The sequence below is a fragment of the Orbicella franksi genome, chromosome 3 (genome assembly GCF_964199315.1).
Source record: "Orbicella franksi chromosome 3, jaOrbFran1.1, whole genome shotgun sequence".
Taxonomy (NCBI): domain Eukaryota; kingdom Metazoa; phylum Cnidaria; class Anthozoa; order Scleractinia; family Merulinidae; genus Orbicella; species Orbicella franksi.
In genome coordinates this window covers 3,220,528-3,242,772 of record NC_138147.1, presented here as the reverse complement: position 1 = coordinate 3,242,772, position 22,245 = coordinate 3,220,528, and the positions used below count along the sequence as shown (strand labels likewise).

Below are 22,245 nucleotides of genomic sequence, written 5' to 3'. Positions count from 1 at the left end.
TCACAGTGGTCAAAATGTTGTGGACTCACAACATGAAAGTTCGCACTTTGCATAATGGCGGGCTGGTCACGTTTCTCTCGCTCCCTAATAATCTATCTCTTAGTTGGTTTAATCGCTGTCCAGTTCTTCAATAATGCTTCCAAACTGCCTATGCATGATAGGCTACAGATTCTATCGACATCCCAGGACCTAAACCGACCAAAAATCGACTCTGCACCATCCGAAACGAAGTCAAGCTCCAAGTCATCTTCTAAAATGGCGCCGACGTCGAAGCTAGTCCTTGCCGCGAAACTTCTGAATATCACGCTAGCTGCAAACCTAGTACTCCTGGCTAACGATGTGTCTTCAAATCCAGGGCCTGCAACATCACTGCCTTTCGAAGCGAAAGATCACCGGGCATTTCACATCAACATCTGTAGTCTGAGGAATAAGATGGACGAGTTGCGGCTGTTTTGTGACAAGTTCAAACCTCACGTCCTGTCCCTTAATGAAACTTGGCTGGACGACTCTTTCTCGGATGTAGAGCTTTCTCTCCCTGGGTATCAGCTAATGAGAAGAGACAGAGACCGCCATGGGGGTGGTATAGCTGTTTACATGGCAGATAATTTGAGTTTAAATCGCCTCGATACTCCCGCCGACAATATCGAAGCTCTTTGGTTTGAGTTATCACAACCGAACAGTAAAAAGATCCTGTTTGGGGCTATTTACAGACCACCAATCCTCGACGCTTCGACATTTACGGACAGCTTGGAGGAAATGTTAAATAACCACGTAAATGAAAGTCTCGAAACTGTTCTACTTGGTGATTTCAATTTTGATTATACTTCACCAAATGCGGCGACAAAAAATTTCCAGCGCATTGCAAATTTATTCAACTTGAAGCAGCTCATTACCGACCCTACCAGGATTACTCAAAATTTTAGAACTCTTATTGATTTATTTTTTACTTCAAAGCCTGAACTTTATGTATCTGGAGTATTACCGATCGGTTTTTCCGATCACTCGGCCATTTTTGGAATTAGGAAACTTCACAGAATTCCGCTTCCACCGCCAAGGATTGTTGAGGCCAGGAATTATAAACATGACGACCCCGCTTTGTTTTGCGAGGATCTAAACAGCATCCCATGGGATATCTTAGAACTTGACCAAACTCCTAATGATGCGTGGCAGTCATTCAAAGACCTATTTCTCACAGCGGCCGATGAACACGCGCCCGTTGTCACGCGCCGTGTCCGCGGAAGATCCGTGCCATGGCTAACGCCAGAAATAAAAGACCTCATGCACCAGCGTGATCATCAACACAAAAAAGCGATGTCAACAAACAAAGAGCTTCACTGGAGCAACTACAAAAGATTACGTAATGCTGTGAACACAAAAATGCGTAAAGAAAAATGTTGTTATTACTCCAGCCAGCTCTCAAATGATCAAAGCTCGAAAGAAATGTGGCGAACACTAAACAAGATCTTACCTAAACAAAAGAAATCTGCGTCCGGAGGATCAGAAACAATGTCGGCAACGAACTTTAACAAGTTCTTTTCATCAATTGCAAAGAATCTATGCAGCGTCTTCAAAGACCATACCTTGCCAAGAATTTTAGCTCCCAGAGTTAACAATGACTTTATTCTGCAAGAAGTTAGCGCCAGTTTCGTGCGCCATGAGCTGTCAAAGCTAAAATCATCCAAAGCTACCGGGCTTGACAAAATCCCCGCAAAACTCCTCAAAGACGCATCCTCTGTAATAGCCAAGCCAATCACTTATCTCATAAACCTCACAATTTCGTCTGGCGAAATCCCATCTCAGTGGAAGGAGGCTAAAGTAACTCCCATTTTTAAGGCAGGAAAAAAGGATGACGAGAACAACTATCGTCCGATTTCAGTTCTCCCCCTCGTTTCCAAGGTCATGGAACGTGCGGTCCAAGTTCAACTGTTAGCATTTTTTGAGGTTAACAAAGTTCTATCGGTATATCAATCCGGCTTCCGTAAGAAGCATTCTACCGAAACCGCGGTTGTCCACTTGGTTGATCATATATTAGAACACATGGACAAACAACAGTTGACTGGCGCTGCCTTTATTGACTTAAAAAAGGCTTTTGATCTTGTTGACCACAAATGTCTCCTTCACAAGCTAGAGCACTATGGAGTTAGAGGGCACAGTCTCGGCTGGTTCAGAAACTATCTCACCACCCGCTCGCAGCGAGTTCAATATGGAAAGGAGTTATCATCCAGCCTTCCTCTCGACTTCGGTGTTCCTCAGGGTTCCTTGTTGGGGCCTCTATTATTTGTGATACACATAAACGATTTGCCTCAATGTTTACTGCACTCGTCGATTAGCATGTATGCGGATGACACTGTTATCTATTATTCTGGATCTGAGGTTAGCAACATCAGGGAAAATTTACAAGAAGACCTCAACCGTGTTGAGCAGTGGTTGGTGAACAGTAAGCTAATACTAAACCAGAGCAAAACCAAAGGGTTACTCTTTGGAATAAGACAACTGCTGCAAACCACCTCAGACTTTGTCCTGCAGATTCAAAGCAAGGACATAGAGAGAGTGACGAAGTTCACTTACCTTGGGACTATGCTCGATGAACAGCTTCACTGGAAAGAGCATATAAACACTACTTGTAAAAGAGTTAATAAGCGTCTAGGACTTCTAGCACGCATACGATCTTGCCTCACTCTTAAAGCAGCGAAGTGTGTCTACAATACCCTTATTGAGCCAATCTTAAGTTATACTGACACTGCTTGGGGTGAACTGTCTGTTGGCTCCAGCAAAAGTCTGCAGCGGTTGCAAAACCGTGCTGCCCGTATCATTCTCAAGCGTGACTCTTCTAGAGATACTTTTAATGTTTTAGGGTGGACTGACTTAGAAACGAACCGTAAAATCCACAAATGTGTTTTAGTTTTTAAATGTTTGCATAACTTAGTTCCTCAGTATTTAAGTAACTATTTCATTAGGAACTACAATGTACATGGTTACAACACTCGAAGGAAGGCTGACCTCCATCTACCCAAACCCAAACTTAGCCTTGGCAAACGTACTTTTAGATTTCTGGCACAGCCCTTTTTAATTCACTACCTTGTAAAATCCAACAAGCTGTATCACTCTCCTCTTTTAAAAATCTTGTCAAAGCCCATTTTATTTATAGCACCTAATTTATGATATCTATTTTTTTTCCCTACCAGTTCATGCCTGTAACTCGTTTCAATTTTTTAAACTCTTTTTATATAACTATTTTAACTACTAGTCGTTAGTTTTTTTTAACTCTATTTTTATAACTATTTTATACTATTAGACGTTTTATATTTTTAGAAATTGTATTTAGCAGGGCCCCTCTGGATACCAGCCATTGTGCTGAATGGGCCACCCTGCATAAATAAAGTTTTATCTACCTACCTACAACAAATTTTGACCACTGTGATGACGCGTACTCGTTGTCGATAAGAGTACAGACCATGCTAAACCACAGTTGGATTTTTTTTTTTTACCACAATATCAACGTCAATGTTTTTTTCAGAGCGCGACCTGAAAAAGGCATTGCGCGACACATTGACGCGAGCAGCGTGGTATGGACTCTTATCGACAACGGCAAATTAGCCAATTAGATTGCGAGATTAGCTGCAATTGTGGTAAAACACCTCATAGAAAGCGAGAGCGATAAATCTAATTGTTTTAGAAGAATTCTTGCTACATTTACTACAAATAACGGTTTACTGTTAAAGGTTTACCGTTTTGTCGTCTTGAAACTACGTGAAATCGTCCTGAACAAGAGTATTTTCCCAAAAAAGCACGAAGAGATATTCCATATCTACAAGCAACCATGTGTTATTTTGTTTATTATATAAACATACTGATAACGTTTTTGACGATTTTCCGAAGATTTCCGATCAATTTTCGAAGACTTTCAAAAATTTGTCCGAAGGCCACACTAACGTTTCCGAACATTTTCCGAAAATCTCCGAAGATTTCCGAAGAAAACCGAAGATTGCCGAATACTTTCGAGGAAAATCCGATGATGTTTCGATCAGACTGCAACGCATTTAAGTACAGTTTAAGGAATTTATTATGTAACCATGGCAATGGTGATCGTTTCACTTGTGAAAATAACATGTTATTTTCAAATGTGGAGATACCATGTTTTTTACGAAAGCTCACCCAGTATTTCACTGGTGTTTTTATATGTAAGAAAAGTATATATTTTTCAACGACCTCGATCGTAGCCGTGTGTCACGCACCTCCATAACTCGGAAGTTTAAAATGCTCTGGTTTCCAAACGAAGCACGCTATTGAGCTGTAAAATTGTAAACAGATATAAATATACCGCCTCTTGTGCTTGGATAACTTTGGTGGCTCTTTAGTTTTAGATTTTAGAAAGTGATGACGTCACGTGAAAATGATCTATAAGTTCTTTCAAACGCCCGACAGTTGAGTCGACTGCTCACTTGAAAGTCCACTACAAGATGGCTAATCGCCCGTTTCATCCTTCCGCAGCCGACGGTAAAAGCAAGGTAATTTTTTTAAAATTCTAATTCTGAACTCATATCAAGCGAATAGACTTGATTGGAATCAATTCTTCTCACCGTCGGTACCTCACTAATTCTAAGCACTAAGTAACTGTTTATGTCCAGACTCGACAGAGTACTACAAATGCCAAAGACCGGAATCGGGCTGTTAAATTATCAAGGTCGTCAACTGATATCGAGTTATCTTCATTTCAACTTTAGATCTTACACCAAAATAAGCCCCCACACAGTAGAAATTAAAAGAAATATAAACTTCTAACACCGCGTGTAGGCGATAAATATTTTGCCTACTTCGACTGTGAAAACGATTTGTTTGGGTAAATTGTCTCGGGTCAAAGGGACCGAGTGATAATATCCAATCGACTATAGCATGTAAAACGTATCGCCCGTGAAGAACAGGCGAATGTCTCTAGACATGAAACGGTATCTTGCTGTGCACGAAAGTCTTTTGGGGCGAATGAAAGTGAAAGGTCCCTGGATAAACGGTTCATTTTAGCTTTGGAATCCACGCGCGCGCATTTTTACACTTTCAAAACAGGTAGTCTTGCCTAAGGATTCAAAATGTTTCATTAGTTAATTTTTCTACTTTCTGAAAGAGCTTTTGGGTCAATTGTAGCCGACAGAAGGCGGGTAGTTTGGGCGAGCGAAAGCCAGAATAAATTATCAAAAGGATAAATATATAAACAATGCGGTTAATGGTTTTTGGTCAAGAACCTGACACAAAGCAATAAGCCAGATCGCGCTTTTCAAACTTTTCGTTTTTAGATTATTGATATTTGAAACTTTCAATGGAAGGGTCAGACAAAAAAAGACAAAAGCGCCTTCTTTTCTCGAATCCCATAAGACGCTTAAATTTAATAAATATTGATAAAGACTGGTAAGTCAATATTGATCAGCCCGACACAAAATACACTTTGACGTATTGCATCTACGTTTTCCCGCTATAAGATCACCTCACTGCAGATGTTTTGTATTGTTTGCGGTCTTTGGTTTACATGTAAAAAGAACTCGTTAGCAATCATAACGTAGATAAGGCAGGCGAATAAAAAGTAAGTCAGCTTAAACAGCCATGTTTACGCATAATGATTACATTCAGGAATTGTCAAGATAATGAGATTAACTAGATCATGTACAACCCGTGAGTAACTTGATCGACAGCCTAGTAAAATCAAAAACTTATAAAAGAAACAGTTAATTCCTCCTAGTACGAAAAGTTCAAGAAAATTTTAAAACGCTCTTTGTGGAGCCATTCAAAGTAGTTCTTTTTCAGAACCACCACAAAAAGTCTTGGTCTTCGTTTGCTTTGATTCTTTTGTTATTGTTTTGTCGATGGAAATAATATCCGTCTCGTGGATTCCACCATACACATTGAAACGATATATTAACATAATGCAACATAATGTTTTATTCAAGATATAATAATAAAAACAAAATAAAATAAATCTTGAAAAGGAAGAAACAGAGGTTGGCCTTACGACGTTTCACCTTAAAAGAACTGGATTGGAAATATTTAGCTATCTATTTATCTTTATACAATAAAATATTCATTACTATAGCTAAGAAGCTAAGTTAGAAAGACGCTTAAGTCCGTTATTAAACTCTTTAAAACTACCAGCTTCGACCACAGTTCTCGGAAGACTGTTCCATTCTTGTACCGTACGGACGGCGAAAGAATAATTAAATGCGTTACACTTTGCTAGCTTAAGAGATAGTTTAAAAGAATGGTTTGCTCTGGTAGATTTGTACTTAGTTAATTCGAATAAGTCATTCAATTTAAGATCATTCAAGCCAAATACTATCTTGTAGCATTCCAGAAGAGAGAGGTACAGTCTGTTAGATTCCATTGTAGGCCAGTTCAGCCTCTTCATGTGCTCTTCGTATGTTATCATACCCCGCCTCTGACTAAGGACAAGACAGGAAGCTCTTATTTGGCTTTTATCTAACAAGACAATTTCCTTGGTCAGCTGGGGGTTCCAAACTGACACTGCGTATTCTATTACTGGACGTAAAAGAGATTTGTAAAGCGTCGAGAAAGCCTCGGGATTCGATGGGCCCACTGTTCTATGAATTAAACCTAATATATATTTTTGGCTTTGTTGACTACCGCATTAACATGTTTGCTCCGTGACAGGTCCGAAGCGATCACAACGCCTAGATCTTTAGTACTGTTAACGGTTCTAAGACTTGAACTCAGCAAGTAACGTTGGTAAGGATTTGCCCTGTCTATGCGTTGTTCGCATTACCTCGCATTTGTCGAGATTGAAGTGTAGGTTCCATGTTCCATATATGGCTTTTCCAGAACAGAATACCTGGATCCTTCTATCATTTGACCTTAAATCCGTTTTGACAAGACAAACGTCAGAGAAAGTAGCCTACAAGCCTGGCTTTGACTTCCTTTTAAAATTTTGTATCCAGAGAACTCTTGCCCGAATCAGCGTTTTGCTCGAAAATTTTCAAAAAATTTTCTGCAACTGAGGGGGCCTGCAGTCCCCCGCCCTCCGGCCCTTACGCCTATGTTCGCGGGGAGAGAAAGACGGAATTCTTCCTTGCTCGATCAGGAAGAGCCGGCTCACAGTATGTTTTCATGGTAATAATGAGACTGATTTAGTTTACACAATGTACATTTTTAAGCATGGTACTGGCCATGCGGTTGAATGTTTAAATGTTTAGGCTGGCCTTGTCCAGCCACATTTATTCTTTTGCTTTTCGAGACACCAACCTTGACACTTTGTCTCCTTGCGCCCCGAATCATGTGATGTGTCAACGCGTGTTTCGGGGCGCAAGTGAGTTCAAAGGGCGGAACTTGATATAGTGCACGGGTCATTTTGCAATTTATGTGCGTTGGCTGTTGGGCTGGCGTTACATATCTTCGCTACACAGTGCTGACGAGCCCCAAGAAGGGCGAAACAGCTGTCCACTGTTGCGATCCTACTTTATCGGTTCTTGTTATGTTGGTGTCTCGAAACGTTTTTCACGTAGTATCAGCCTTGCAGTCTATTACTGGTGTTAGTGCTATTTCCGGGGGGGGTTTACTCCCTTATATGGGCCATGTAGCCGTTTTGGTCATAAATAGGGTATCGATTATGGCCATTTTGGTTACAAATAGGGTATGGTTTTAGCACTCTAGTCTTCAATTGGGTATGTTTCTTAGAAGAAGCTACTTTTTTTATCATTATCAGTAAGACCGTCAACAAAGGTCCTTCATAACTTATGTTTAGAGCAACTGTGTCAGCCGCAACGGTCATAAATAGGCTATCGAATTTTTGGTCAGGTCACAATAGGGTAGCAAAAAGCGCAGATTTTGGTCATACATAGGGTAAGGGTTTTGGGAAGTGGGCCGCACACCCCCACCCAACTTTTCTGGAAGTACCCTTCCTCCCCCTCCCCCGCCGCTGCTATTTACTCGAGAAACGTAAGACGCTGGAACTGGACCTCTTCTTGAATTCCCCACTCACAGATCACGCGAAAAAACCCTCTGGGACATAGGGTAGGGGACAGGCTCCTTTGCTTGGGGATCTGTGCGAGGGACACGTTCCGCGAGGGGCGAGAGACGAACTCTATCCGGCCCATTTGTCCGCGCAGCCCGAGGGAAGACACTTCTGTGAAATTGTTCGCCATTCTTAGGGGTGTAAATTGTACATCTTGTTCTTAATCTTTGCACACGAAGAAATTAAAAAAATGTTGGTGTCTTTGAACGCAAAGGCAGCACGAAAATCACAAAGCTCAGGTTTTTTACAGGCAAAACGCGAAACAAACCAAATCAAATAGTTTTAGAATCGTCCCGGGGGTTCGTTTAAGGTTGCCATTGTACGACCTGTTGCTGTATGTGTAAACCTTTCAGCCGTTCTTTTCTTATGATAATAACACACTTGCACGATGTCGTCATTTGACTACAACTAACATAATTCATTTCGTTTTTCCTTTGTTATTCAAAATTTTAAACCACACGGGGATTTATTAAAATGACAATTGCGCAAATTAGCATGAGAAAAAGAAATCGTAAAGGATTCTGGAACTTGTAGTCACATGACGCCATCATGCAAATCACCTAATACGATACGAGCCTTCGCTTGTGTTTGTCTGACTTCTTGATTCAAGTACCACGTTACTACAGCAATCCTCAAAGAGCAACCGCTTGAACGAGGTATAGTTTTATCTTTCTCTATGAGTTAATTGAATAGTTCATTGAAGAAACCTAACCGAGTAAGGCTGACTGAATTAAACACGTACTAAAGGAATTTGTACAGTCTGTTAAGAGCTGTCTAGCGCTATAAACAAGGTGGAATTCCTGCCATACAGAGAACTATGACCCCTGGCAACGAATAGTCAGCTCGAATAATTTAGAGAATCTATAGGCCTGAAGTTAATTTTTTTGCGTTAGAAAGCATTAGAATACAGCTTCTCTGTAAAGCGACTATAACTGGGCTGTTAAAGCTTCAACTGAGTTCAAGGAAATTGTTTCGTCTGTGTCGATGGGCAGGTGAAAATATTTTGGTCGCTAATAATAAGTCGCTCAACAAGAAGTAATTTTTAACTTGCCGTTTTCTCTAGTTTCAACTGCAACCAGTTCACCAGATCTCAAACTTAAAAGAATATTCAACGTTCCAGAAATGTATTAGGAGGAGTAATTTTTGAAGTAATAATAATAAAAAAGATGCTACCTCTTTAAATGAAATATTTATGACTGCCGTGGCGTGTCACTGCGATAAAATTCAAATTTCTGAACCAAACGCAAGTCTGTAGTCAGCATGTATAAACATAAATTAATCGCGTCTGTCCTGACCCTCTCCTCCCCCAAAGCGTGCAATCTCGGTCCATACTCGTCCACTTTTCACTTGCATACGATTTGTAGGAGTTGGCCAATAGACTCGTAGCTTATAAAGATATTTTTATTTCGTTAGATGGCCTCAAAATGGGATAAAGAATTGGCGAAGGAAATCTGTGCGTGGATTAAGGAGGGAACTGGTGCCACTGTTCCCTCAGAAGACCCTACAGAATTTGCTGAAGCGTTGAATGACGGTCAAATACTTTGCAAGTACTGTCTGATCAAATTTTGATTAAGCGTATATTTATTCATTAAAGTAAATCTCTGCTGGGGTTGATAATACTTGAGTAGAACAATTTAGAATCTGCTTGCTCAGAGCCTAATAAGTAGTAACATGCTAGGAAGTAAGAAAATCCACTTTCGAGCTTTCAGGCCCATCTGGCCGGAGCTTTTCTCCTCTTTTTTTTTTTTAAGCAAATGGGAATATTTCTACTCCCCCTGGACTGGATGTTAGTCCATTGCAGTGTGCCCAGTGTTATACACCTGGGCGAAGAGAGGCATTGTGAGAGAAAAAGTTTCTTGACCAAGAACACAACACAATGACACCGGTCCCAGGACCGCTCGATCATGAGTCCATAGCACTAAGGGAAGGACCATTATTTTTTTGAAAAGTGGGGGTGGGGGAGGTTGAGAAATTACCAAAAAAATTCCTGCACAGCAAAAACTGTTGAAAAACAAAATCGTGCAAGGAAATCCATGAGGAAAAAAAATCGAACAAGTGCTTTCTATTATACGGGCCCTGTTTTATGATGTTAAAAAAGGTCTTGCACAAGCTATTTGCCCGCCGAAAAAAAAAAATCCCGCGCAGCTTATTAAGATGAGAAAAAATTCATGCCCAAGAAAATATTTTTATAATTTTAGCGCTATAGAAATAAATGTAATTCATTATTTTTAAATTAAGGTCATTGTTTACGGCTAAGGACTTCGATTCGGTGAATTTTTTATACTAAAGAGGGCTAGGTTTTTAGAAAGGTGACAGTGACGCATTTGGATTCTGTCTCTGCATTTCCCTCTATTGAGTCAGAATCAGGACTAGAGGAACTGTGGCCAAAACCAGAGTGCCCTCTCCTAAAGGGTCGATTTTCACCGCTCTCCCGAATCCGGAGAAGGAGGGCGGGTTCCGCTTTTCCCGGGCATTGGTTGGTAATATACCTAACCCTTCCAACTATTTCTGAGTCCAGTTTTCAGTCTTGACCGCACACACAGAAGACAGGTGGGCCCTAACACGAAAGCCAGTTCTATATTGCTTGTTTGATGCAGTTAATTTCCAATTTTCTCGATTTTTCCAGTCTAGCAAACATGATCCAACCTGGTTCGATAAAGAAAATCAACAAAATGAATATGCCATTTATGAAGGTACGTTTCGCAAATGAAAATAAGATGTGAAGTAACGTGGAGTAAAATAAAAAAAAAAACTGTCACCACCAAAGATTTCTCGTCAACCCGAGCGAACCACCTCCACCGGGGATGGGAAACCAACTAAGTTTCTCATTGTAGCCGTTTGATGCGGCCCTGCTGTTAGCCGTAATTTACAGTTTGATAAAAGCGTTTGCGAGTAAGAGGGACGTAACAAAGCCCTATGATTTGGCCAGGACCTCAGTGAACGCGTCATGACACGTGCACACAGTCAGATCGTCTGTGGAGTGCCTGCCATAAACCGCGCTACTTGTTCTGGTTAGAAGTCGTCAGCATAATAAAGCAAGGCTTAAAGATCTCAAAAATGAGCTTAATCTAATTACGTTTAGAACACAGCTTGTAAGAAAGTCCGTGTTAAAAGCCATATTTTATACAGTAATTCTTATAGGGACACAAGACTAACGGCAGCTGTCAGACTTAAGCATTTCAAGTGGGAGGAGAATCTACATTTTGATGATCAAAACAAACGAATAATTTTCTGTTCTTTTCCTTGAAGTGTTTTCTGAAAGAATTAGGAAACATTTTCTCCGTTTCTATCGAGTTAAAGAAAGACTCGTAAAAGTTTGGGGGAACTTGAAAAAGCTGTAGAAACACTCGCCTTCAGCTCGTGTTCCCATGCCATTTCTTGTTCTCCCAAACTTCTTAGCTCAATAGAAACATCGAAAATGTTCCTTTTGCTTCTTAGATACTAACTGCTGTTTTAATTCTCTTCGCAGATGGAAAACATTGGTTGGTTTAGTAATTTTGTAACCGCTTACGGTGTTCAGAAGGAATACGGGTTTGTTACTGTTGACCTGTATGAAAAACAAAATGTCCCTCAAGTGAGTAATAGTTTCTGTAACTTACTGGTATCAGAAATGTTTTTTCTGAGTATTAACCCATGCCAATTAGCACGTTTACAGAAAGTGAAATAAAAAACAATCAAAATAGGAAGCCAAAAATTCAATTGATAACTGAGATTCCACCACCCCTATTCAGAACCCTCTAGGCGGTGCACACACATTGAAACTTAAAAATAGAGTCCAATTTCGCGCGCAAAACAGTGTTACGTGGCTAGCTCCGTGAGCGGGTAAGATTAACTGAATCCAGCTGCGCTGTGATTGGCTACCCGAGTGGGTAAGATGAAGCTATCTTGCCCGCTCGGGATTACCCGTTGTGTCCCGCAAGAAAAATGCTCTTTTTCCATATCATAAATTTTTTATGTCGTGTTAGCCTAGCCAAGGCCTTTAATTACCGATTTCACGATACTGAGAGAGTATGATCCACATCATAATCTCTTGACGATACTATGTAATATTCTTCGTTCGTTTTAAACAAACGTCACAGTTCCTCAAAAAGTCATCCGTGCAGGTACAAAATGTTTTAAGATGTCCGGCGAATTCTTCGGTAATGTATTTTTTTCTTTTTAATGTTTTGTGCAGGTCCTTATTGCTTTGAAATGGCTGAAAATAAAGGTACGACAGTAGACACATTTCGGGAGAGTGAAGTCACTGCATTTAGCGCAAGCACTCTCTCTCAAATGCATGCGACAGAATGATGTCGATAACTCAATTTCCTCTACTCTGTAATCAATAGATTAAGTTCCTGTGGTCTAAATTAAAATCGAAGAAACTAGAGTCCAGTCACACCCGCCTTTTTCACGTAGAGAGAGGGGGGTGGGGGAAGGTGGGATGGGGGGGGGGGGGCGACAAGACCTTCACTATCTTAGCGCCGGAAGGGCAGTCAAAAGAGAAAATAGCAGTGGGACAGGACTACGTTCATTACGCTACAAAGTAAAACTGTCTTTGTATTAACAACACTGAATTGCATCATGATATTATTTCTCCTTTAGATGGAGCAGAAAGGCGTCAGGTTCTAGAAGCTTGCTACGAATCCTCGTCCGAAGTGGACTTTTCTTGACGCATTTGAAATAAAGATACCGGTTTAGAATGAACCACCACTTGTTACTAATCAGCTAGTGGTTTTAATCCATAGTAACAGTCTTACGTACGTAGCGTGCATTACTCGTTTTGTACACTCCTATCTTAATTTTGGTCTAACCTGAAACTGGTCCGAACAGGTTTCTTATTTAAAAATGTCCCAGCTGTGAAATTGCTCTTTGGATTTAGGATGGTAATGTTGCCGTCGGGCCTCTTATTAAACGAGCTACATAACGGTTTGCCCATCTTGTAAAGTTTACCCTAAATTTTGTCGTTTGTAATCCGTGTTAATCTTCTTTATTATTTATCATCCCTATTCATTTGTGGTTTATTATTATCTCTTTGGTGTTTTTCTTTCTTCGTAAACTACTATTTTCACGTTTCTTTCAATTTAATGGTAATTTTGTACGTGGCCAAAATGACTGAAAATACCGTGACAAGCTACTTAACGGACACAACAGGCGCAGAACGGAGCGATGTACCGATTGTATATGAATTCTGGTTTCTCTGTGACGAAGTAAACTATCTGTAATACAAGTGTTCGTAATGCAAGTGTTCGTAATACAAGCGTGCTTACCGTGGAGGAAAAAGAAAAGGCTAATTATAACACGGGGTTTTCCAAGCGTTCACCCATTCCAGTACTGACCCTGCCTGACAAGACTTGTCTTCAGTGATCAATGGAGAAGCAGCGTTTTCCCTTTGGTGTTGTCGTAAGCTGGGAATTTTGAGTGTTATGTAAGTTATCGTATATCCTCGATTAAACGCCCACGCTTTCATAAGTGCCCTTCCGCGAATAAGAGCCTTGTCATTAGCCTTATTAGTGAATACAGTGTACGCTTTAATCGTATCAGCAGGGCCTACAGATAGGATTAAGGCGTACACTGAATTCAAACTATTTAGGGACTGGTCAAAAAGTATAGGGGGGTTGGGCCGGAGCATTTGAAAATGTGGTGGTTAGAAAGCACATGACCCACCCCTTCTATTTGGCACAAAACTGACTGACCAAGCCGTAAATGAAGGTTGAAAATCACATGACCCACCCCCTATGTAACATGTCATTTTTGGTGGCATAATCCAACAAAATCACATTTTGTGTATATGAAATTGTGGTATTATTTACGTTTTAAGTTTATTTCTTAATAATAGTAATAATACAAAATCATCTAAAAATAGTATTGTTTTCCTTTACTCTTGCAACTTTAAGTCATGTCCGTGAACTTTAAGAAAACTTGACCTTTACCCTTTAACACTAGGCCTCCAGCTCGCAACACGTGGAACAGTGATCCATCTAGAAAGCAGCTGTAGTGAGGACTGGGAGTAACAGCCAGAAAACTACGAGTCCCAGATCTATGAACATGTGTCCCGTACCCTTGGGGACAAATAGTATGTAGACACGAGTTGGCCATTTGGTGTTCTTGAAGACCAGCATGTCGACAGAACCCAGTATTTTGAATATTTCTGCCCTGGGACTCCTTGTTCAATCATTTAGATTTAGCTTTGTACAGTTTTTACAATGCATAAATTGTCATCTCTATCGTACACCAGCCAAGTGTCCTGTTTCAACCACGGCTCGAAACGTTTTCTTCCTTTGGAACTGAAAGGAGGTACCTCGAATGTGTCAAATGTGACCCACCCCCACATGTATCTGAAAATTGAACGACCCACCCCTTACCAAGGGCTCAAAAACTGATGACCCCGCCCCTCTCTGCTCCGGCCCACCCCCCCCCTCCTCCCCTGTATACTTTTTGAGCAGTACCTAACTGTGGACCACAGTTGGCAACTTAAAGTTGTCAGTGTTAAAGATAGCAAGACTGAAAAGAAGTGATAGGTTTCTAAGTTTTCGTTTCTCGCCTATCGACAGCTAGTATATCTTGCTTAGCTTGTGTATTGATAGAACTCAGTCAACCAAGTCTTTTATTTACTTTTACCTTGTAATATACCGATATTGACGTTGAAACCCAGGAGGGAGCCATTATGTAAACATTGTTGAAATAGGTTTTAATAGTTTATTTCTTTTACTTACTTTTTACCATTTTACTCAGTCAACCAAGCACTGCTGTCGAGATCAGTAAAAAAATTAAAATAATCGTCTCATGATCAATCATCTAGAAAATAGACTGCGAGTAGTCACTCCTTCGTTTAGTCCGTCGAGCATAACCGTAAATAAACCGCGAGGAAAAAAAATTACCTGGCGAAATCCTGGGGGTGAGAACCGAAGCGCGCGAAAGGGTTTGCAGGATTTCGCGCGGCTATTTTTTTCTCGCGATTTTCTTTCGCGTCACGCCCGACGGACTAAGCGTATAAGGTTCTGCTCGTAGTCTTATCTAAAACGACTTCCAAAACAATGGTATAATTCAGTAATGTCCAACACTTTCTCCAAAGAGTTCTCCGATTAAACGAAAGAAAAAATCGTACGGAGAGAAAGAAACAATGGGAGCTAGACTCGCGGGGGAGAGTCTTCTATCAGTACCTATTTCTCCCTTTTCCCTTAAGCTTTGTCTCGGTCTGTTTTCCCCGTTCGGCAGGAGCGAAGAAGGAAGGCTGTTTTCGCAGGCTAATAGCGAATTTAATACAGGTAAATGAGTTCCGTAGTGACTTTCGATTAGCCCTTTATCGGAAGCAAAATGAATTAGTCCTCAGTGTTTCGGAGCAGTGTCCGTCGAAGAGCTAAAGTTTTACTTTTGTATTCAAGTTATTTTACAGTTAGCTGCGTCACGGTTTCTATAGAAACTAATCTACAGCAAAAACAAAGAAGCAATTATAATGATCGATTTAATGCACTGTTTTAGCAACTTTCAATAGGATTGAAATAATGAAAAAAATTGGCATAAAGCTTACAACACTGGAGTAAACTATATCATGCTTTTTTTTTTTATCTGATATACAATCACTGGTTATAATGATTGAAGAAAAGATCAATGTCAATTTTAACTGAGCAGTAGTTCAAAACAACCATATTTAATAACGTTTCCTCGTGAAGGGATAGTCATCAGGGACGAATCTGTTTTCCTTGTCGATCGGAGGAAGTTTGTTCGGTTTCTGAAAACGGATTTTGATATCAGGCCGATCCGTACCCATCATGCTTTCCATGCTTTTTCGGGCGGAAAGTGGATCCATACTTCTGTTAGGCGTATCCAACGCATGCGCAAAATTAACCCCATTCCTGGAGGGTGGTCTTTCCAAATACGATGGGTATATGGAGTGACCGAGTTCTTCCTCGACTTTAGTTGCTTTCTTCTTCTTTCTTGTCCTCGTCTGGTGCGAACATTCACCAACTGAGTTTGGCGCTGGCAGCTTGGCTCTTGTACCGTGGTACTCCTCATTGTCGCTATTGTCTGCCGATTCATAAGCGCCGTGAACGGACGAAAAATCCGGGGAAAAGTATATCCTTGCTCTGTGCCTTGAAGAAGGGCTGGCCTTGGACCGCTCTACAAGGACGGGAAATGTTGCTGGATGAGTCTGTTCTTTCTTACATGGCTTTAGCATCATTTCTTTGCGACGGCGTCTTCGTGCCCGTTTTCTTTCTTTCCTGTGTTCGTCTTCGAATGACTTGGGAAAGTGATACATCTCTGTGCTTTCGTCTTCTCACTTTAAGTGAAGAGCTTCCTGGGATGACTTCGGAGATTCTTTCTCTATCTCTTACCTCTGTGACGACATTGCGCGCGCATAGAACTATGACAACTATTAACTCAATTGCGATCACATGAAAACGAGTCTACGGCTCAAGTCCAGTACAATCCGCCGTACAATCCTTGATCTAGAGCCTTAGTTATTGTAGCCTGGTGTATGTATATCGAATAGTGTCACCCAACTGGTGGCTGATGCAGATCCTGCATTTTAATTGGCTGCGCTACTAAAGGACTATTAGTAATAGCCCTCGAGTAGCGAAATTGGCGCAATCGAGCATGACGCTTTCTTTCGTTTTATTCCTAAATAAATATTTCTTCAACTTGCATTTGCTACGGGTCTAATTTTTAACGAGTCCGAAATAAAAACTCCCCGGTTCGGTCGAGTCTCCGGAGATTTTGAATCCGGAATTTAAAGTGGAAACTTTGGAGCCGAAAACCAACCTTTGAATCCGGAGAGTTTTGCCCTGCAAACGATTTTCTTTTGAATCCAGATACGTTTCCGCGTACAATCTTTTGAGTTTGCGGTAGAACCAAAATGGCGGACGTAGTAGTCTCAGTCGTATTCACATTGGTGACCATTGATGGCGATCGCTGGTTACCTCGTTCTGTTACAGGTCCGGGCAATTAATTTTATAATGGGTAATGCCATATTTCCTCAGAAACCAAAACTATTGACGCAATCAAAATTGACGTCCTCCACGCTTTAGGGAGCTTAAGCAACGACGACGGCGACGCCGAGGACGACGCCTAGTCAAAAATAAATTTAAATTTTGCTGTCGAATTTCGAATTTGTCTAATCTGTTCTGTACGGCAATGGGCAATGGCTCCCTCAAATGAGCACCGCGCTCGAATAAGCGCCGCATTTAAGGCGCGAAAAATTTAATAGGCGCTGCGGCGCTTATTCGAGTAAATACGGTACTCCAACAGTTCAGATGCTGCATTTATTTCAGTTTTTATTTCAACTCTCCTGTGTAGTTTATATATACAAAATACAAATAATCAATTCATTGATCCGGCTCAGCTAGCCTCTGGCCCATTAAGAGCGATCAATAGATGGTGCCAGTCTTTGTAAAACATGTGTTCCAGCTAAAAAAGTATGTGATGCCGTTTACATAATTTTACATGTAAATAGAAAATAGACAACAGCAAAATTCTGTTAGCTTACTCATAAGCAACTGCTGGCAAACTGACACAATTTGTTCTTTCATTTCTAAATTCTAACTGTGTAAGTCCAGCTAGCTTTTGCAGCTTCTTGTCAAATCAAACCCGTTCCCACAGTGCATGATAAGAAGTTCTCCCTGATAGACTAATCTGATATTTTCTGTTTATCCATGAGGATAAATCTTCTTGAGCCAAGGCCTTGGTAAATAGCGAGCACCATCAAATTCAACGAAGTAGTCCTCAAGGTTCGAGTGAACAACCTGCAACAAGGAGAAGAAAGAGGGAAAAACGTCATATAACCATAAATCAAATGCATTTCACTCAATCACAATCAGGTTATGTGCATGCACTGAATGGTATGTTGGGAGATACAATGGCATGCATTTATGGCTAGCATGTTGAACAAGTTGTCTACTACATGGGGTTCCTGTGCAATGTCTGGATTGTCTACGAGCTGGAGTCCCTGTCCGAGTTTATCTAATATTTTACTCAGTTTAAGAAGCACATACCTTTGTGTTTGTTATAATTTCGATATTTTCCTCGGGTACATAGGTAATCTGACTACTTGGTCGATCTCGAATGTCAACAAGAATTGCATAGTTTGGCATTTCACGCCAATGCTGGAAAGAAAAGTTGACAAAACACAATGTTGTAAGTTCACAGTCTCAGCCTCAGTTTCATTTTGTTGCATCAAAAGGTTTATTTTCATACTCTTCACAGTGATTGGGTACCATCATTACACTTGCTAAAGACAGTCATATTTATAGGCAAGGAATGCATGCAGAAAGCATGATGCTTTCAGAAGCTTGAGGGTGTAGCTGTGTACATGCATTAGTGGCCCACATGTATATATGGTAATACAGTCAAACGTCCAGTAATGGCCACCTCTTTCCCAAGGCCCTGGAGGATTTGTTGTCCCAATTATACCAGTCTATACTGATCACTCTTTTTGAAGCCTCACAACAATGACCACCTCTTTTAAAATGACCAGTTTACTCTGTCAGGCTACAGTAACCATTGTTCAGAGGTTCAGCTGTAGTCAGTAATAACAATATAGGCAAGCAATTCTTGAAAAGGGCAATGAAGCCGCAGTAGCTTTTTTGCATGCATTGCAGACCTATGGCATTAAGTAATAATAATATTATGCAAGATGATTTCTTTCCATCAGAACAACAATGATATTAGGAAGTAAATTATGATAAACATTATATAAGAAATTAGAAATGTGCAAAAGATGGATTATTCTGCCAATCTATGGGTTGATCAAGCAAGCTATTCCAAATTATAATCCATCAAATATTTTCACTCGTGTACGATTGGTCTAAATGCCTCATGTGACTGAATATCCCCCAGCTAAAACTGGGGAATATTCGAGAATATTCCCCAGTTTTCAAAACTGCGTGTGTTGCGAAAAATATTTGAAGGATAAGAAACACAATAGCCTCCATTTGACTTTGAAAATATGTTTGAATATTTGTCCTTGGTCATTATCTGTTCCTCAAAGCTCACAGTTTTCCTTGAGCTACGCTCTCGAAAACTGTTCGTTTGTCGGAACAGATAATGTCTGTGGACAAATATCTGAGCATATTTTCACGCCAAATGGAGGCTATTGTTTATATATCACCCAGTTTCCCAATTAGACTGAGTTGATCTACAGTGTATGGTTAGATGCCCTGGCACTGAGCTATTGAAGTCAACATGACTGTGCATGTAGGTTGAATGTGAAAACCGTGTCTTTGTCACTGTCTAAGAATGTGAAATAGAAATGATAAAATTACTAATAAAATTTAATAATAAACAATAATTGGATGAGGTTTTTGTGATATCTGGAATAATCAAGGTCGGGGTAGGTCGAAGCCAAAGGCTGAGGTTGATAACACTAACCGAGACCTTGATTATTTCGGATATGACAAAAACCGAATCTCGTAATTGTTTTATTATGCATTGTTTTAAAGAGAATAACAACAAACGCATTATCGCACCGAACACAGTTTATTTTCGACAAGCCATGTTCTTAAGTGAACTTGACATTGCTCTTGGAAATCATGCATTGTGCGTGCAACCTACGGATTATTCACTAATCTGCTAGAAGATTAGTGAATAATCTGTAGGTCGCACTATTTCCCAGAATTAACTGTAGGCTTTTAGCCAAAGAGAAGACAGATCGTGACTACAATGTATAATAATCACAGTTATTCAACAGTTAGAGGGGCATTAAATCCAAACTTTTAGATTAAACCAATACTGCTTACAATTTGAAAATTGCTCTTGACTACAATAATTATTAATACCTTGCTGGATCACTTGCATGTACATTGTAATATAATAATTATTATTAAGTGCAAGTTAACTTTGGAATAGAGGAAATACCACACCTTTTTATCTCCATGGTTGGCCTGCACCCATGACTCTGAAGCCTGTGAATTGAATTTCACATCATTACAGTAACTGTGACAGTATTTTAAGGTCATGTATGCCCCTCCCCCTCACTTCAGATAGTCCCTGGAACCACGAAAGGTCTACATGTATTACAGAGAGGTAATATACCATGAAACTGCAAATAAATAAATAACTATCTTTTGTTGATCATTGTCACAGCTGGAAGCTTAAATGTTAAGACTGTACCAGTCTCTCTCATGTTGGCCTTGAAATCATTTTGACGAGGAGGCAGTGATGTGGGCAGGGCTCTCTCCAAAATAGTTCATGTTTTCCTTCAATATGTTTGTTAAATTACTCAAGATGTTGGATTGATGATCAAATGCCATGGCCTGATACTTTTGATATATTTATTTAGAAAAGAGCCCAAAGAAAATATGCGCACTGATTGGTTTTAAAATCATGTTTCTAACAGGTATAACTCAATAGAAACACAGAACTTCATGTGACATGAGCTGTTGATGTAATGATAGTGTGAGCAAAGAGAATGTATACATTTTGATGATCAAAGTAGACAAGTTGTTTGCTTTTTTTTGCTGCAGAATTTTCTAAAAGAAATAGATTTTAATCAACATGTTCTCCATGTTTCCAACAAGTTATACAAACACTCGTGGAAGTTTTTGGGAGAACTCGAAAAAGCTGTAGAAACACTCGCCTGTCGGCTTGTGTTCCAACAGCATTTCTCATTCTCCAAAACTTATACTCATGTTTCTATTAAACTTATGAGCTTGAGATTTCTATCGCATGATAGTTTACTTGCGCTTTGTGCTCATCAACTATCACGCATAGAAATCGAGAGCAAATAATTTAATTGTTTTAGTATAAATCTGCTAGACGTTCAAAACTTTATCTAAATCCTCTTCACAGACACTTTGAAAATGCCAAGAAGTGGCTCTCATTTTGTTAACAGGGGCACACGGCTACGCTACTCACTGTCTATCACAGAATAGTTAGTGAGTAGCGTAGCCAATCAGAGAATTGCATTCATGAAAGAATGCTAGCAGATTTACACTAAAACTCAATAGAAACATGGTACATGTTTTCTACAAAATGTTCACAGCCTTGCTAAAAGGGCTCATAGACTTGTGGTAATATGATTTGTACCTTCAGTCTCTCATCCCAACCAATAATAACCCCACGGTAGTTCCACAACTTGTGCCTAATGACTTGACCAACTTGAAATTTCACATGTTTGGGCCTGGGTGTGCGTGGCACTGTCGACATGGCAAAGTGTCCATTCTTTTCCTGAAATTTGATGACTTCCTCTGCTGGGCATTCGCCTTCCTCATCGTCCAAAAAACTCATCCATGAACGGGTCCAGTTGACTAACATGCCTTGCCATTTGTCCCATTCAAGAATATAACCTCCACTAAATAGACTCAGAGACTTCGAAAACCTGTTGGATATCAAAATAAATCAGCATCTTATTTTCTCCTGGGGTAGTCAGTTGATGGAAATATACACATTAGAAACCAGTCGATACAATCAATATTAATTTTCAAATTACTGCTGATTGCTCTATACTGACAATAAATTTACAGCCTGAATCTCAGCCACCTCCTCCAGGTGGCTCACTCCTGAGGGAGATGTCTCAACTCAACACAACTCAGCAGAAAACTTGCATTTGTAGTGGGGTTGATTTGACAGATGAAAAGAATTTTTTTTTTTGGCTGGGGGAAGTAGGGGGGTGGTGGTGGTGGCGGGGGAGTGGTGTTGTTTAAGGATAAAAACTGGATTTCTATATGCTGACAACACCAGCGAGAGAAATTTCCTCCAATTTGGATATAAACTTGACACTAATTCGATTTCCATTTAATGAATATAAAAATACTAGGCCCAATTGTGAGCATATTTACATTAACTATAATCTTAAGTCTCACTGATTTTCAGCACACGTGCAAGCGTCGGTCCACGTACTGCACAACAGTTACCATTTAGTAAGTCTTTTGATCTGAACTTACTGTTTGATTAGCTGTTCTCTCTCGCTTGCAGATGGAGCAGTCCACTGGCAGATCAAATACTGCAATGGGACTGCCAAAGCCAGGACGATAAACTGTAGAACACGAGGCATTTTAGCTAAACTTCTACAGATATCTTTACTCTGCCACAAGGACTTCTACCTCGCTCACTGTGTGATGGCAGCAAGTTTCCCTGTCACACTTTCTTCCTCTGCATTTCTAGACGGCGCTATTAAGGAGACGTGTCGAGACTAGAAGTCCCCAATTTAAGTGCACAGAGCTTGTAGTGTTTTCTTCCAAACAACGAATCAATAAACTCCACGAGTACCTTGGGGAATCATCCTCGGCACCAAGGCCCGCGGGCCATATGAACATATG

At 40.3% G+C, this 22,245-nt stretch overlaps 2 protein-coding genes across 2 annotated transcripts; one reads left to right on the top strand and one right to left on the bottom strand.

The window, feature by feature from the left end:
• The first annotated feature begins 4,302 nt into the window (after positions 1–4,302).
• Positions 4,303–13,220, top strand: LOC145480680 (calponin-3-like). Its single transcript, XM_081458981.1, has 6 exons — positions 4,303–4,508; positions 9,425–9,558; positions 10,638–10,704; positions 11,481–11,585; positions 12,186–12,218; positions 12,596–13,220. The coding sequence occupies exons 1-6, from the start codon at positions 4,461–4,463 to the stop codon at positions 12,620–12,622; spliced, it is 414 nt and encodes a 137-aa protein (XP_081315107.1). The 5' UTR covers positions 4,303–4,460; the 3' UTR covers positions 12,623–13,220.
• Positions 13,221–17,248: 4,028 nt separating this feature from the next.
• Positions 17,249–22,216, bottom strand: LOC145480679 (uncharacterized). Its single transcript, XM_081458979.1, has 5 exons — positions 21,871–22,216; positions 21,014–21,305; positions 19,849–19,890; positions 17,983–18,093; positions 17,249–17,733 (listed from the first exon to the last, which is right to left on the bottom strand). Exons 1-5 carry the CDS (start codon positions 21,978–21,980, stop codon positions 17,638–17,640), a joined length of 651 nt encoding a protein of 216 aa, XP_081315105.1. The 5' UTR covers positions 21,981–22,216; the 3' UTR covers positions 17,249–17,637.
• Positions 22,217–22,245: the final 29 nt, after the last annotated feature.